The 16,729-nt window shown below is 40.0% G+C and overlaps 1 protein-coding gene across 1 annotated transcript; it reads right to left on the bottom strand.

The window, feature by feature from the left end:
• Positions 1-813: 813 nt before the first annotated feature.
• Positions 814-16,077, bottom strand: LOC105910188 (transmembrane protease serine 9-like). The gene is made up of 15 exons (XM_042703364.1): positions 16,023-16,077; positions 13,678-13,725; positions 12,619-12,675; positions 11,945-12,006; positions 11,440-11,669; positions 8,555-8,826; positions 8,225-8,361; positions 7,867-8,110; positions 7,459-7,657; positions 6,918-7,186; positions 6,389-6,534; positions 5,997-6,216; positions 2,418-2,563; positions 2,056-2,305; positions 814-845 (listed from the first exon to the last, which is right to left on the bottom strand). Exons 1-15 carry the CDS (start codon positions 16,075-16,077, stop codon positions 814-816), a joined length of 2,367 nt encoding a protein of 788 aa, XP_042559298.1.
• Positions 16,078-16,729: the final 652 nt, after the last annotated feature.

Genomic DNA, 16,729 nt, shown 5'->3' with positions numbered 1-16,729 from the left:
CTATTTTTCTTTCACTTCTTTTAATGCACTTCACCTCTTAACCCAATCACCAAACTCTCTCTTACAGCAGGGGAGGGAGAGTTTATAGGATTCCTTGTTAGCTCAGGGTATCAGGGGTGGCTTGATCATTTAAGCAGATGTAAGCAATGCTTAATACAAAATTCACAACAGCTGAAAACAACACGCATGGACTCAAACTACATGTGTTTGTTATAGTTAACGATTGATTACGATTTGGCCCCCACTAGCCACATTTAAAATTACATGAAGCGCATGTCTTTGGCATGAAGCACATAAATGGATTTCAATAGGTGTAATCTGTTGTGTGGTTTTTTTTCATATTGGTCAACTAATCTTTTATTCCAGTTTTTGAAGCGGGTTTTGAAGCGCTGCTTTGCTGTTTTGAATCAATTGTGCACATCTTTTGCACATTCATTCAAAGATGATTGACAGTAGGTCTGACACATTTCAGTGTTTTGAACATTCTGTGGGTCCCAGTCAGAACTTTATGATTATTCATGGTTATTCCTCGCATTCAAACAAAAGAGATTCAATCAATAAAGATGTCATTGCTTTCAGTAAACATTACAGGAAAACTTTGGGATTTTTTTACCCTATTTTTAGATATTTTTGGGTCCAAAACTTTACTACAGATACTGGATGATTGAAATTGGTCCAGTATTGAATTAGAATGCTCCAACCATCAACCACAAAACAGCTATTCAATGGAATATCATGAGGCAAGCATCTGCCCCAAAGTAAACTTCTTGTTTTCGGCACAGGCTCATAAATCTGACAACATGGAAAGGATCCTTACAGATAAACATCCATCTGCACGTCAGAGCCTAGAAGAAGAGACATATAAAACACTGACGGTACAAACATCCATTTTCTACAGCTTCATTACAATTATTGAGGTAAACAGACGTAAGTCTCTTGGCCTTAAACATGATACGTGGAGAGAGAACTCCATACACCTCCCTTTACACACTCTTTTGTTTCTGACCTTACAAGTGCATCCATGCTCGTACGCTTATTTGGAACATACCAAGGCAGGACAAAGAAACATACACATATTCCTTTAGGAGCGCACCTGACATCCACACACGCACACTCACATTCCCTCTTTAGTTCAGTAGTTGGGTACATCTAGTTTCATTGGATATTGTGTGTTTTAGTTTTGATATTTTACAGACTGTTTACAGAAGGCTTGTTGAAAGTGTTGTAACTTGGCACCTGGGGGCTAAGAACAAAAACAGACTGTCAAGAGTTACAAAAAATAGCATGGCAACAAAAAGCCTGACATTTTTTTAATAAATCATAAAACTGCCCTCAGGAAGAACCCGTAGAGCCACCGACAGCAACCAAGAACATTTACAACGTATTTTATACTGAATGCAAAAACTTTGCTGAATTCATGAACATCATTCACACTGGAACCATGTCCATTATTGTTGTCTGTACTGTATATGTTGTGTTATCTATTTTTGAATTTATTGTGATTTACTGTGAGTTTTAACCAACCAAAGGTAAATTTCCACATCCGTGGACAGTAAAGATTATTATTAATGTTTTAAATAAATGCTTTGGATTATATGTGCTGGTCTTTAAACATTGCATAAGAGTGAGTGCTGCCAGCCTCCACTATAAAGAACTCCAAAGGGCTTTAACCTTTACTATTACTATTGATATGGTAAATTTGGTTATAATTGTTAAAACTTTATATGGTGCCTCCATGTGTTCAACTTAATTGATCTGCTGTTGTGTTGAATAGTTGATGCCTATCCAGTCGGGTGAGATCACCAACATTTTATTGATGCTGATATCAGGAATGTACCAAAATGATCTCGGTGGCCTCATGAGAAAAGTATTAACATGAATGCACAATTGCACCCACATTTGTTTAGCACCTGTGCACAGAGCTGATATACTGATACTATTTTGGTACCCCTGCGTGAGGACCGAGCCAATGTGCCTTTCAGTCACCAATACAAACATGAGCGAGTGGTATAGTGAGTAGTGTGGGCAAAAGAACAAAGAACATGGAGGACGCACTGTTGGCAGCAGCGGCTGGAGATGTGGCTGGAGTGCGGGTTGTTGGTGCAGGTGCGACGCGGGAGGGGACAAACCGCACAAAGCCAGGTGGGTCACTGCTGATGTGGGATTTTATCCAGTCCTGATAACGGGATACCCTGGTGTAGACTCCAGGTAGCCCGGATCGGCCACAGCCAAGCCCAAAACTAACCACCCCAGACTGGATCCACACAGAGTCCTGTTTGTTCATCATTGGACCTCCAGAGTCTTTCTGATTGGATAAACAAAAGAAATTATTTTATTTTATTGGCGCCATATATATTGTTGCAGACAATGTGTCTTGATCCCATATCCCCTTGCCAAAGTTATGTTCTTAATTTTACCAGACATGTGTCCTTCCCTCCGTCCAGTAGGCCAGAACACATCATGTTGTCAGTTAGTGCTACAGGTTCCAGGAGGCTACTGCAAATGTCATTTCCCACCACAGGAACCTTCACTTCCTGTAGGGCTTTGGGTAAGGGTAAAGGTTCTGAAAGGAGATGTTAACCGAGGCTTAGATCACCAGTAGCTTTGTTTAGATTTGTTAGATTTTTATGTAGCCATATTTAAATATTCTATATTAAATATTATGTATAAATATCAGATGTCACTCATTCAGGTTTTCACATTTACACTGCACTGTCTGGAACAGTGGGATGATGCCATACTACAGGAAAACCTAGCGGTCACCACTAGGCTCATGACAAGTTAAACCTGTTTATAAGCATGATTTGAGTAAAAACATCAACCCTGCTGCAACTTAATGAATAGGAACGATCCCTGACTGACCTCACAATTCTATCAGTGCTACTATAAATATTTATACAAAATATGTGAATTATTCTTCCAACTGCCCCTTCCAGAAACAGTTTAACTGTAAAATGATATCATGCTTTGTTGGCACAAGTGAAATCTGTGATTGGACCTTAGATCCAGTTAAGGTAATTAATTACACTTGCATCAAATGATTACAATAGCAAACACTTCACCTCCTTCCTTGATGTAGCCCCATCCAGTCACCCAACTCTCAGTGCCATTGGGGAATAGGCTCTCTTTGTCTGCCAAACAGACAGGTCTTATATGGCTGGTGAAAGAGACAGGACTGCTGAGTCTAAGCAGAGCCATGTCATGGTTGAAAGTGTGTCTGTCCCAGCCGGCATGCAGAATGATTGCAGCCACTCCTCGGGATGCTGCGTGTGCACTGCTGCCCTGTAGGAACTGCCATCCCAAGCGCACAGTCCAGTATGAGGAGTCACTTCTAAGACGGCAGAGCAAAGAGATTATTAACATGTGGGACAGATCTAAAAGCTAATTGCTAACTCTTACTAAGTGCATTGTTTATCAGAAATGATTCCGTTGAAGGTCACCTGCTGACGCAGTGAGCAGCAGACAGCACCCACTCCTTGTTGATGAGGGAACCTCCACACACGTGACCATATGGTCTCTCGAGGCTGACCTGCCATGGCCAGCTCCCTGCAGAGGCATCCTGTCCTCCAACTATCCTGCTACTGAGAGGAGCTGTGCCACAAACTAGAGAAAAGGCCAAGACTAGACAATATCAACATTACCTGCATTTTCCATCTCAGATCAAAATCAAAAATCTATTTTGGACACACCAAAGACTATTGACGTGGCAAAAGCAGAATCATGATGGCGTCTTTATGGAAGATGTCAGTACTGAATAAAATCATGCTCAAATTGGCTGATACTCACCAATGGTAGTCCTAACTTCCTGTTCGGTTGTAGGGGCTGGGTCGGTTGTAGTTATTGAGGTGGTAGTATCTAATTTATGAAAAATACATTTATTCAGCATTTGCAGTAATGGTTAGGACATTTTGCCAGTTTCAGTAAATTTAAACTACCATGTTACACCAATGTGAACTGCCTTACCCTCTGCCATTTGAGCTTTCAGCCCTGTTTGCAAATAACATTTATATCAGTTAATATCAGTCATGATAGCAAGCATGGCATGTTCCAATGTATGTTATCTTTTTTTCTTACTTCCTTTGAAATAAAAGAACATTTTGTGATATGAATTCCTCCTGGCCCACAAAAGTAATGAAATAATCTGTGACTGGTGTGAATGTAATTGTCTTAATTCTAGGCTAATCAACCTAAAGCTATGATGATGTAAAGCTCTATTCCCCTCTGAAGCATTATAAAACAGCCACACAGTTACTTACCATTTACACAAACGATTGCAGCCACAATGTACATGCATCCTGCCATCACAGAAATGCACAGAGAAATCAATGGTGGAAAATATGTCTTAAGTCCTTTTTGGAGCCTGTGCAGTTACTTGCTGCTCAATCCAGTCCCTCACTGATTCACAAAGCATCTCCTGCAGACTAAGGTGCAAATAATATGTCATCTGATAGGCCTGTTTATACTGTAAATATTAAGCACTTCCTGGAAACTATTCTAGACACGGGTGAGTTTGTAGCAATGTTGTGGTGAAAATAAAGCAATTACATTGTGCACCTGTATTAAGCATCAAATCCACCATCCATAAAATGTGAAGAGTGTAAAATGCTGGATAGGCCTAATAATGTCAGACAGTGTTTCCTTATGTGTCCACAAAAAAACAGAACCAGTTGTTAGAAGTGGCATTTAAAGTTTATTACTGTTTTTATTTCCCATGCGTATTTTGATAATTGTTGATGCATTCTTCAAATGCAGACCTTTCATGGTTACTTGATGATGAGAGCTAATTATTTAAACAATAATTCAGGAATAATTTCACTTAGTTTATGTATTTTTGTAGTTGCTAAACATGAAAGAATAATGTAGTGATCTGTGTCTATTTGACAAAGCTGGTGGCTTGGGCAACTGAATCCACATTTTTTAATGCAAACTTTGTTTTACTGTAGAACAGATGACCAAAAGTCTGGTATGTGCTACAAAGTGAAGCTGAAGCTGTTGATTTTTTTGTTATGGGTAACATTTTTCTGCATGATTTAGCATGTATCTTTCCTCTGTTATGGAAAATGTCAATATATTTTTCCTACAATACAGATTTGAGTCTTTGTCAGGACTGAACTTTGAGTTCAGGTTGTAATTGTGCTTCTTAGTTAGTTAGTATGTGATGACCAACCATTGCCCCTTTTTATTGTTGTATGTTTTACCAGAAATGTTACAGGAGAATATTAGTTTGTCATGTCCTGATTTGCAGGTTTGTGGTAATGTTTTTTCTTCTTTTCAGATCTGGATAAAACTCTTTGTTGTAGGTCGTTCAGGAAAAATCTTCAAAAAACTTCAAAAGTCAGTGTGGATCAAAAAAGGTTTATTTTGCCAGTGCAATACCAACCGCATAAACCTGGGCAAGTCGCAAGACAATACCGATTTTACAGAGTTTTGCGTTCTCTTCTTATATCTCTGATGGACCCCTCTTGTCACACTAAATCATCTGTGGCCCTTCCTCATGAATATATGTAGTTTTTAATTGGATATTTGGTCAGCCACCTGGCCTGACCTGTCAGAGGCCCAACAGAAGATTCCTGGTATGCTAACCCACACATCAGCACTTCACACATCAGTATGTTTGCTATACTTGATAAACATTTAAACATAGAGTGCACATAATATAATTCATTTATTTCAATAGTGAATCATTTTTAGTAGTTTAGTAGTTTTTAGTAGTTTGTCAGACTGTCATGGTGGTTATACTGATTGTTGATTTTCTACACACACAGATTATTGAGTTTTCATTCACATATTCTCCACCACAAGTTACAGTAATTGCATTATAAAGAGAAAAGGCGAATGTAACAGCCAACCATTTCAACAGAATCAGAAATTGTACTCCTAATCCAGAATGTTTGGCCCTGTGTTAGGACAAGGATTTCTATCGAATCAGACAAGAGAGAGGAGGAAAAAAGAGAGGAGGAGATGCAGGCAGACTGAGGATGTGACGGTGTTCCCACTGGCTGTGGTGGAAGCTGGAAGCAGTGGAGTAGTGGTGATGACCTGGACGATGCCTGGTGGGTCACTTCTGATGTGGGATTTGATCCAGTCTTCATAACGGGATACCCTGGCGTAGACTCCAGGTAACTTAGGTCGAGCACAGCCCATCCCAAAACTAACCACCCCAGACTGGACCCATGCAGAATCCTGTTTGTGCACCATTGGACCACCCGAGTCACCCTGTTGAAAGAAATGAAAAATGTGTAAACATGGCCGTTTTTGTACATCTCTGTGCTGGTTTGGGAGAAAACAACACTCAAGACTGTAGTTGTCTTTTCCAATTGTTGACCAGTTGATTTAGAACAGTAATATTGATGCAAATATGTGGGTGGTGTGAGATTAAATAAAGTACCTGGCAAGAGTCTTTCCCTCCTTCAGGAAGCCCAGCGCATATCATGTTGTCTGTAATTCTTGTAAATGTTAAGAGCTCATCACACAGTCTGTTGTCAACCACAGGAACCTCCACTTCCTGAAGAACCCCTTGGTATGGAAGAGACTCTGAGAGCAGAGAGTGGAATGAAGAGCAGAGATAAGGACAGCAGATGGTGTAAGCTATATAGCATTCTGGAGACTAGCGCTTAGTTTCATGAGATTGATGACATGAAATGCATCATTCGCATATTATTAGAGCGTGAGTTTAAATAATGATCGATGAGACATTTTTACAATCATGGTTAGAATGCATGTTATTTTTTAGTCTTTCCATTTCCATTTACATGTAACATGTTTCTAGCAGTTGTTTCTTCTGTTCAGAGTTCTTGGACATTTTCCACTGGAAATCCACTAGCCCATTACTTGGCTCTTGGCTCATTGTTAGCAGAAGCGTTAATCAAAAGCGTACCTATTTTAAGTATAATTAATAGTTGATCAAGGAATGTCACCTCCTTCTCTGATGTTTCCCCAGCCAGTGACCCAGCTTTCTGTGCCCTGGGGAAAAATGCTGCCGCTGGCTGCCAGACAGACGGGTCTAATGTAGTTGGTGAAGGAGACAGCGCTACTCAGCCTGAGCAAAGCCATGTCATTCTCATTTGTGGAAGCATCATACCCAGGATGTAGAATTATCTCAGCCACGGTTCTAGACGCTTCATTTGGGTTCCGACCGTACATAGACTGTCGACCCAGATGGATGGTCCACCAGCTTGTGCTAGCACTGATGGGGAATAGATAAACAGAGAAAAGTGTGGGTGGTAGGAGAAGAAGATGAAGGTAAAAAGTCTTCTTGTGCAAATTTTACTGTGGGCGCACTTCGCCGCTACCAAATGCATTCTCACTCTGGAACATGTTTGGAACCAGAAATGATAAGTTGGGCAGACTCAAGGGCCATGTTTAGAAACACTGCCAGAGATAACTATCTTTTGCTTAATAGGATCAATAAAAGCAGCAGCAAAGGCAGACTAGAAAAAAAATGCTGTGGCCACTTACCTGCTGAAGCAGTGAGCAGCAGACAGCACCCACTCCTTGTTGATGAGGGAACCTCCACACACTTGACCATATCGTCTCTGGAGGCTGACCTGCCATGGCCAGCTCCCTGCAGAGGCATCCTGTCCTCCAACTATCCTGCTACTGAGAGGAGCTGTGCCACAAACTAGAGACGAGACAATAAACTTTACTGAAGCATCGCCTAAAAATGCTGAATGTTGAGCGGTTGACAAGAAAATGTTGCTGAGGCATTTCATCCAACAATTTCATCCTAGTTGTGTTGCACCCTGTAGTTGCATCCACCATGATGACTATATTAGATCTGGTTTACTTTATTATGTAGAGTAACTGCACAGCACAGAGAGTTTAGATAAAAAGTAGATGGAAGGTTATTTGAATATTTCCACTTACTGTCTTTACTGTTCTGACTGATGCAGGTGAAATCATTGTCTGTGTCCATGCCATTGGAGGTGAATTTCACAAAGCCAAGACCTGGTCCATCTCCCACATTCTCCATGATCCAAGTCTGGAATGCAGAAACACGGGCATAGACATCTGGGGCTGTACCAGTTCCACATGGGACCCCATAGTTGGTAACACCAGCCTGCACCCACACGGAGCCTTGTTTGCACTGCAGGGGACCTCCATAATCTCCCTGGAAGGAGGGGTCAAGGAGTCAGTGGAGAGGTGTTCGGTTTTCTATTTGACAAACACATCAACAATCGACATATCTCATGCCTCTTTTTATAGTTTTGTATAGTTGCCGTACATGACAAACAGCTTTGCCCTCCTTCCCTCCAGCACAGATCATAGTGGGCTGAAGGTCGTTAACCTTGCAGGCACACTCTTTGTTCCCCACTACCTGAAGCTCCACTTCCTGCAGTGTCTGAAGAGATAGACGGGGCTCTGGCAGAAGAGATAAATCAAACAAAATGTAACTGTGACCTTTTTGTAAAATGCTTTTTCCACACATTCATTTTAAAGCTTCCTGAAACTACAAACATTTATACCATAAATGCTTTTATGAAGTCTTGACATGCAAACAATATCTACAATACACAATAATAACAGTTACAGTTAGTGTATGTTAAAATGGCACCTGCAAGGTTCTCAGAGCCCCAGCCAGTAGCCCAGCAGGTGGTGGCATTGTGGAAAGTGCTATTGTTGGATGACAGGCAGACGGGTCTGATATACTCGGTGAAAGTGACTGGTGTACGCAGCTTCATTAGAGCAATGTCATTAGCAAATGGCTCATAATAGTAGTCAGGATGAGTGATGATTGACTGGACAGAACGCTGGACTTCATTAGGGTTGGCAGTGATATTCTGGGTCTGCCTGCCCAGGTAGATTGTGTACCAGGGGGGATAAGTGCTGAAATATGGAACCACACATAAGGGTTATGTGCATCTCAAATCCACATTCTATCTTAAACACATATGAAAGACAATGACTCTAAATCAGGTTAATTAGGGTGACCAGATTTGAGTTTGTGAAAAAGAGGACACTTCGTCCCGGGACCCTGCCCCCTCCCCCGTATGGGGCGCCGTTTGTAAAATGTTGCACGTTCGAAAATCCTGCTCAGTTTTGGTACATTTAGCATTATCATATGGGAAAAAAAGCATGACAATATTCAAATGTCACTTTTTCAAGCATTTAGAGATAAATTCATGTAAATTCATGCGATAACTTTTCCAAGGATCATTTTTGGCAGTAACACAAAGTTGTTAAATAATATAAATATTTCATCTAAATGTAAATGTTAAATATAAATGTAAATGTAAATGTTAAATATAAACGTAAATGTTCGATGTTATATATAAATGTTAAATATAAGTGTTAAATGTAAATGTTAAATGTAAATGTAAATACAAATATCAAATGCTAAATGTAAATGTAAATGTAAATGTAAATGTAAATGTTAAATGTAAATGTAAATGTTCAGTCTACATGTCAGACTTGACGACAGAACATTACAATATTTACGGTAATTCATAGCTTTCAGTCACACTACAAGGGATACCTTGCGGGCAAAAGCGAAGATGTCGACCAACAGTGGACATCGTCGAGCAGTGCAGCCTACTCAATTACGATCGCCATCAAACACAGATCATACCACAATAGCCAGACAGAGATATCTAGAAAAAAAATTACATTTTGGGAACCTGTGATCCCTTTACTGCACCCGCTGATATTTGTATTTCTATAACGTCGTAGAAGTCCCTGCCTGAGCTTGAGTTTGGAGATATTTACATCTATCTAATAGAAAATCCGTCCCCCTACACACCTCAAAAACTGAAAGCCTACCAAAAGCACAGATAGTAATTTAATTTTCAGAAGGGGATGGGTTCATAACGATGTTGTCTGGAAGGTGAAAACTAATATACATCTTCATTATCAGAGCAAAGATGATTGCCATTCAATAGCTAGCTACCAGCTAGCGAGCTACATGCTGTTAGCTAGCAGCCTTTAGCCTACCCAACACTGTTCTTTATCATTTGACACAATTTCCTGGTTAACACAAGTACAACCACCTGGTCTGGCGAATGACAACTGAAATTATCTTCCCAAGTATTTTCTACTGGCATTATAGTATTACCAGTTGGATGACAAAATACAGTAGCCTAGCCTACTTGCTTAGGTACTTGTCGCAATCTCAGAGCAGAAACCGGGTAATCCAATTTTAATCGTGTTGATGCTTTGTTTCTTGACTTTATTTCTTGATCTATTCCCGTTTTAGGTAGTTATTCTGATAAATGAGGCGACCAAAACAGTGTTACTGCTTTTATTGCAAGCTCCAAAAATAAGGCTACTTTACTGCCCGCCTGAGAAAAGTTGACCCAGAAGACGTTTACAATCAGCTGGAAACAGCCGGGCTTGTCTCCTCGCCGATTTGAACAGCCAACCGAGCAACAACTGTCTGGCATTTTACTACCTATGTCAGACAATTTCAAAGCGGATATACTAAATAATCTTGAATGAAAGATGGTCAGTTCCTGTATAAATTCCAGTGGTAGACAGCTGTGGAGTGTATTTCTTGCCAGCAAGCTGGTAATTCAGACGTGACGTGAAAACTATGAAAGCCAATTACCGTAAATATTGTAAGGTTCAGTCTTCAAATCTGACATGTAGACTGAACATTTAACATTTACATTTACATTTACATTTAAATTTAACATTTAAATTTAACATTTACATTTAACACTTATATTTAACATTTATATATAATATTGAACATTTACGTTTATATTTAACATTTACATTTATATTTAACATTTACATTTAGATTAAACATTTATATTATTCAACAACTTTGTGTTACTGCCAAACATTATCCTTACATGAATATCTCTCTAAATGTTTGAAAAAGTGACATTTGAATATTGTTGTGCTTTTTTCCCCATATGATAATGCTAAATGTACCAAAACTGAGCAGGGTTTTAGAACGTGCGACATTTTACAAACGGCGCCCCATACCCCCGCAACAGAGTTTTTGGAATTTTTTTTCACATGCAGATGACCCCGCGACGACGTTTTGACATCTTTTTCACATACAGATGTCATGTACTATTGTAAACAATGCAACTAGTGGAGGCGGCAAGGTGCTCAGTGTTGCCAAATTGGAAATGGCGTATCGTATCAAAGGCTCAAAATGATCGTATTTGGAGGATAATTATCATATCTGGCAACACTGGGAAGGCGGTCGACCAATGACAGTTCTCTCTACAGTCAGAGCTCGCAAGAAGGTGGAACGTAAGGGAGATACCCTTTCCAAAACTTGTAAGGACGTAATAACTAGTTTGTGAAAGACCAAGAGAAACACAAATATCGGACGAGGCAAAATCCCGGACAATTTTGGAATCCCTGCCGGACGCATTTTTTAGGTCCCGAAAAGAGGACATGTCCGGGAAAAAGAGGACGTCTGGTCACCCTAGGTTAATAAAATGCTATGCTATTGCAGTATGCAGTATGCAGGCTTGTGTTTACCTTCTCAAGCAGTGGGCAGCAGTTAGCACCCACTGGTTGTTGATGAGAGTCCCTCCACAGATGTGTTGTCCTACATGGTCATAGTCATAGTCATAGTCATAGTCATGGTAATGGATGCTAACCTGCCAGGGCCAATTGCCAGAAGGGGCGCCCTCTCCACCCACAATCCGGCTGTTCAGAGGGGCTTGCCCACAATCTGACGGAGAGGTAGAATGTGTGGTTAATGTTAACTGCATTCATTCAGTAAATGTACAGTATAAATGAATTGTGATTTTAATGTATACAGAACTGGTAATACACATATTAACTGTTCAGTTAAATAGTCCTGCATTCATTGTGTGATGTGCATAAGGGATTATTACAAGTTCATTGTGAATAGAAAAGCTTTGTCTTAAATGTGCTGCTTTGAATGATCAGTGAAAATTAAACAGGAATATATCTTACTGTCTGCAGTAGTTATTGTCCCTGTAGTGTCAGAGGTGGTGGCTGTTGTTGTGGGTCTTACATCAGGAGTGGTACTTCCTTTCCCAGTACTAGTTATGGTTTCACTGGTAGCAAGGGTGACACCTAGAGCAGAATAAAACACATAATCAAATGACAGAGATGAAAAGGATGTAAGGACTGATCTATGTTTATAACGTGTAATATTTCTGGCAGAGTCACAGCCGTGGGGATATCCTTTACCAACCACACTCTCACTTGTGTCATATTACAGAAATATACAAAAATCTTTCAAGTTATTTTAACACTTTTTCAAGAGATTTTTGAAGGTAGAACTAAACACGTCACTCAGCTGGACACATGCACTGTATACATATTTAAATAAACACACAAACACAACTACACAATATACAGTACAGTCAGAAAATATTCAGACTCAAAAAAATCATATTCAGATTCAATAAAGCTAAAAATCCTGTTTTCGCTTTGTCATGATAGGATATTGAGTGTAGATTGATGAGCCAAATTGAATTGAGATGATTTTAGCATACGACTGCAACATAACAAAATTTGAAGGGGTCTGAATACTTTCTGAATGCACTTTATATGATGTATTTACATGCTCATACTCATACAAACACACACATATATACATACAACTTTACATACACACTCTTACAAACACATGCATACAACTTTACATACCCACACTCATACAAACACACACATACACTTTACCAGGACTGGTGATGTTTTCATTTGGGGCGGTGGTGGCGTTTTCAATGCGGGGAAAGCCTACAGATAAAATGTTATTACACAAACACAATGAAATATCTGTGTAGATGTCCGTGTGCTTCAGAGAGCCTAACTTGAACTTGTGAGTGTTTGACATCAAACACACATTCACTATATACCAATACACACACAGTGGAGAGACAAATAGAATATTGGGAATGGGGTAGGGCCAATAGTTTAGATCTGTGTGCTTTACCTTCCTTTCTGAAATATTTACCTAGCCAAACAACTATTATGGTGTGATAATATGGATGCACACAAAATCACCATTAGTAATGAATACACTTACAACCTTGTGAGGGACCGGACGGTCACCCCACGTTCTTTTAGGGATGTGGCGACTGGAATTGGTAGTGTAGGATAAATACAGTGCAGGAGATGGTGGTTTTGTCATAAAAATATATATATTTATTTACAAGGGGCTATAAACCCCAACACAGTGCCCCCCAAATAAACCAACAAAAACATTCAGGCCGTACCGCCCGGAACTCAAGTGCGTGGCACCCTGGTCACCTGCTTGGCCAATTATGAACTAAACACATCACAAGGCACAAATCTTTCAAGTTATTTTAGCACTTTTTCAACAGATGTTTGAAGGTAGAACTAAATACGTCACTCAGCTGGACACACACACTGTATACATATTTAAATAAACACACAAACACACCTACACAATATACAGTACAGTCAGAAAATATTCAGGCTCAGCATATTCAGATTGAAAAAAGCTAAAAATCCTGTTTTCGCTTTGTCATGATAGGATATTGAGTGTAGATTGATGAGCAAAATTGAATTGAGATGATTTTAGCATACGGCTGCAACATAACAAAAAGTGAAGGGGTCTGAATACTTTCTGAATGCACTTTATATGATGTATTTACATGCTCATACTCATACAAACACACACATATATACATACAACTTTACATACTCACACTCTTACAAACACATGCATACAACTTTACATTCCCACACTCATACAAACACACACATACACTTTACCAGGACTGGTGATGTTTTCATTTGGGGCGGTGGTGGCGTTTTCAATACCTACAGATAAAATGCAATTACACAAACACAATGAAATATCTGTGTAGATGTCTGTGTGCTTCAGAGAGCCTAACTTGAACTTGTGAGTGTTTGACATCAAACACACATTCATTATATACCAATACACACACAGTGGAGAGACAAATAGAATATTGGGAATGGGGTAGGGCCAATAGTTTAGATCTGTGTGCTTTACCTTCCTTTCTAAAATATTTACCTAGCCAAACAACTATTATGGTGTGATAATATGGATGCACACAAAATCACCATTGGTAATGAATACACTTACAACCTTGTGAGGGACCGGACGGTCACCCCACTTTCTTTAAGGGATGTGGCGACTGGAATTGGTAGTGTAGGATAAATACAGTGCAGGAGATGGTGGTTTTGTCATAAAAATATATATATTTATTTACAAGGGGCTATAAACCCCAACACAGTGCCCCCAAAATAAACCAACAAAAACATTCAGGCCGTACCACCCGGAACTCAAGTGCGTGGCACCCTGGGCACCTGCTTGTAGTGATGGCAGCCCGACACTGAAGTGCCGGAACCTGCTTCATACCATAAACTACACCAACCATAAAACCACTGCTTCGAAGGTTGCTTTGGTACGGAAAAATCACGTGACATACGGGCGACACAGCAACTCCTTCTTTCTCTGAATGAACCAGCTGAGTGGTTCACAGCGCCACACACGGCGCTGCAACTGGCATTGCCTCGTTTCGAGACTGAATTGTTGCGCCTAATTCAAAGCATAAATACTTCAGCGCACAACATTGCGTTTAGTTCGTAGTAGCCTATCTCATACTGCGACAGTCATTACGTTCGTATTGATTTATCATCATTATGGAAGCATCTAGGAAGATAGGTCGTTCTGACATGTGGGAACACTTTATTCTGATCGCTCATAAGGTGCGCTGGCTGTTAAATATTTAGGCTATAGGAGAAGTAGACTGATAAAAATATCTATCTATCTATCGATCTAGTTAGATCGATAGACAGATAGATAGATTATTTATAAGTACAAGCACATCCTTTCCCCAAGCACTCCTCTCCCCAATAACACAATATACAAAAAATAATTAATCTTTATTTGTAAAAAAAAAATAATATCACAATCTTTGTATACGGGTGCATGTAAAAAACACACACACAGTGTGTGTGTGTGTGGGGGACACACACGGACACACACACACACACACACACACACACTAGATTGTCATTGTCTTAAAGCATCCTGCCACTGTCTAGCTGGGCTTCAAGTAATGAACCGATTTTTTAAACAATGTGCCTAAATGGTTCAATGCTTCACCAAAGCTTAATTTGCCCATCACTACCTGCTTGGCCAATTATGAACTAAACACTTCCCAAGGCACAAAGACAAGGCACACAGAACAAGCACAAAGGAACAGGCATAAAACAGGGCAAACGCTGTCCACAAAACTAGACAGAAAACACATACACCTTCTCACAACAGGGAAGTGTTTTACCCTACTACCTCTCATCATTCCTCTCCACTGCCTCTCTGTCGTGTGTCTCTCAGCCTGTCTCCCACATAACAATGAGGCACCCTTTAAAATGGGGCACAGCCACTTGGGCTTAATTAGGTCCAACCATGGACGCAGGGGAGCCCAGACCCAACCATTATGGTGGGGGAGTCCAAAAAGTCTTAAAGGGCACCATCCCTTTTTGCCACGGTGAGGAGGGGGAGAATTCACCTTCTCACAAACCTCTTTTTCTGTCATACTGGCATTTATCACATTTTTAGTTTAGTGTGGTCTGTGATGTTATTAAAGGATTCAAGAGAGACGTCCTTATAATGTGTAATTGTCATAGAGAGTTGACTGATGAGGATCAAACCCAGGTGTCTTGCTTGTCAGCTGAGAACTCTGTCAGTTGAGCCATAGAGCAGTGGTAGGACACAGTCACAGTTACAATGTTATGAAAATGAAAATTCCACCATCAAACTACAAAAATAGATAATACAAGAATCCAAGATAAATATATATATACATATACATACATAAAAAACCCATGGAAGTCAGGGAAAACATCCAAACTTACAGAGACTTGGCAACTTAGGTTCAAAAGTGATATGAGGTAGCAGACTAAAGAACTCAGCAAAGACTGAACAATTGTGCTATGAATTCCTCCTGCCTAACCACATTAAATGGATTCTCTGTGACTGGTGTGAATGTAATTGTCCAAATTCTCGGCTAATCAACCTAAAGCTATGATGATGTAAAGCTGTATTCCCCTCTGAATCATTATAAAACAGCCACACAGTTACTTACCATTTACACAAACGATTGCAGCCACAATGTACAGGGATCCTGCCATCACCGCCATGCCGAGAGAACTCAATGGTGGAAAATATATCTTAAGTCCTTTTTGGAGCCTCTGCAGTTATTTGCAGCTCAACCCAGTCTCTCACTGATTCACATAGCATCTCCTGCAGACTAAGGTACATTTAACATGTCATCTGATAAGCCTGTTTAGACTGTAAATATTAGGCACTTCCTGGAAACTACGTAGACACTGGTCAGTTTAAAGTAATCTTGTGGTGAAATTAAAGCAATTAAATTGTGCACCTGTATTAAGCATCAAATCCATCCATCCATAAAATGTGAATGGTTGAGTGTAAAACGCTGGATAGGCCTAATAATGTCAGAGAGTGTTTTTTTTTGTGTTTTTTTTACAGTAGAACAGATGACCAAAAGTCTGGTACGTTCTAGAAAGTGAAAGCCCATATGAACCTGTTGTTGCTGTTTTCTGCCTCATTTAGCAGTATCTTTCCTCACTCCTGTTATGGAAAATGTCAATATTGTTTTTCTAAAATACAGATTTATGTGGGATTTGATCCAGTCTTCATAACTGGATACCCTGGAGTAGACTCCAGGTAACTTAGGTCGAGCACAGCCAATCCCAAAACTAACCACCCCAGACTGGACCCATGCAGAGTCCTGTTTGTGCACCATTGGACCACCTGACCTGAGTGACC

The sequence above is a fragment of the Clupea harengus genome, chromosome 23 (assembly GCF_900700415.2).
Source record: "Clupea harengus chromosome 23, Ch_v2.0.2, whole genome shotgun sequence".
NCBI classification, from domain to species: Eukaryota; Metazoa; Chordata; class Actinopteri; order Clupeiformes; family Clupeidae; genus Clupea; species Clupea harengus.
This window is presented reverse-complemented; position numbering and strand designations above follow the sequence as displayed.

What these genes read in the sequence shown, in the direction of transcription:
- LOC105910188 (XM_042703364.1), bottom strand. Translation starts at nt 16,077, where the DNA reads ATGGCGGTGATGGCAGGATCCCTGTACATTGTGGCTGCAATCGTTTGT. An exon ending in TGAAAACATCACCAGTCCTG is followed by an intron (nt 12,676 to 13,677) that starts GTAAAGTGTATG and finishes TTTTATCTGTAG; the next exon opens with GCTTTCCCCGCATTGAAAAC. An exon ending in CAGTCAGAACAGTAAAGACA is followed by an intron (nt 7,658 to 7,866) that starts GTAAGTGGAAAT and finishes CAGCATTTTTAG; the next exon opens with GCGATGCTTCAGTAAAGTTT.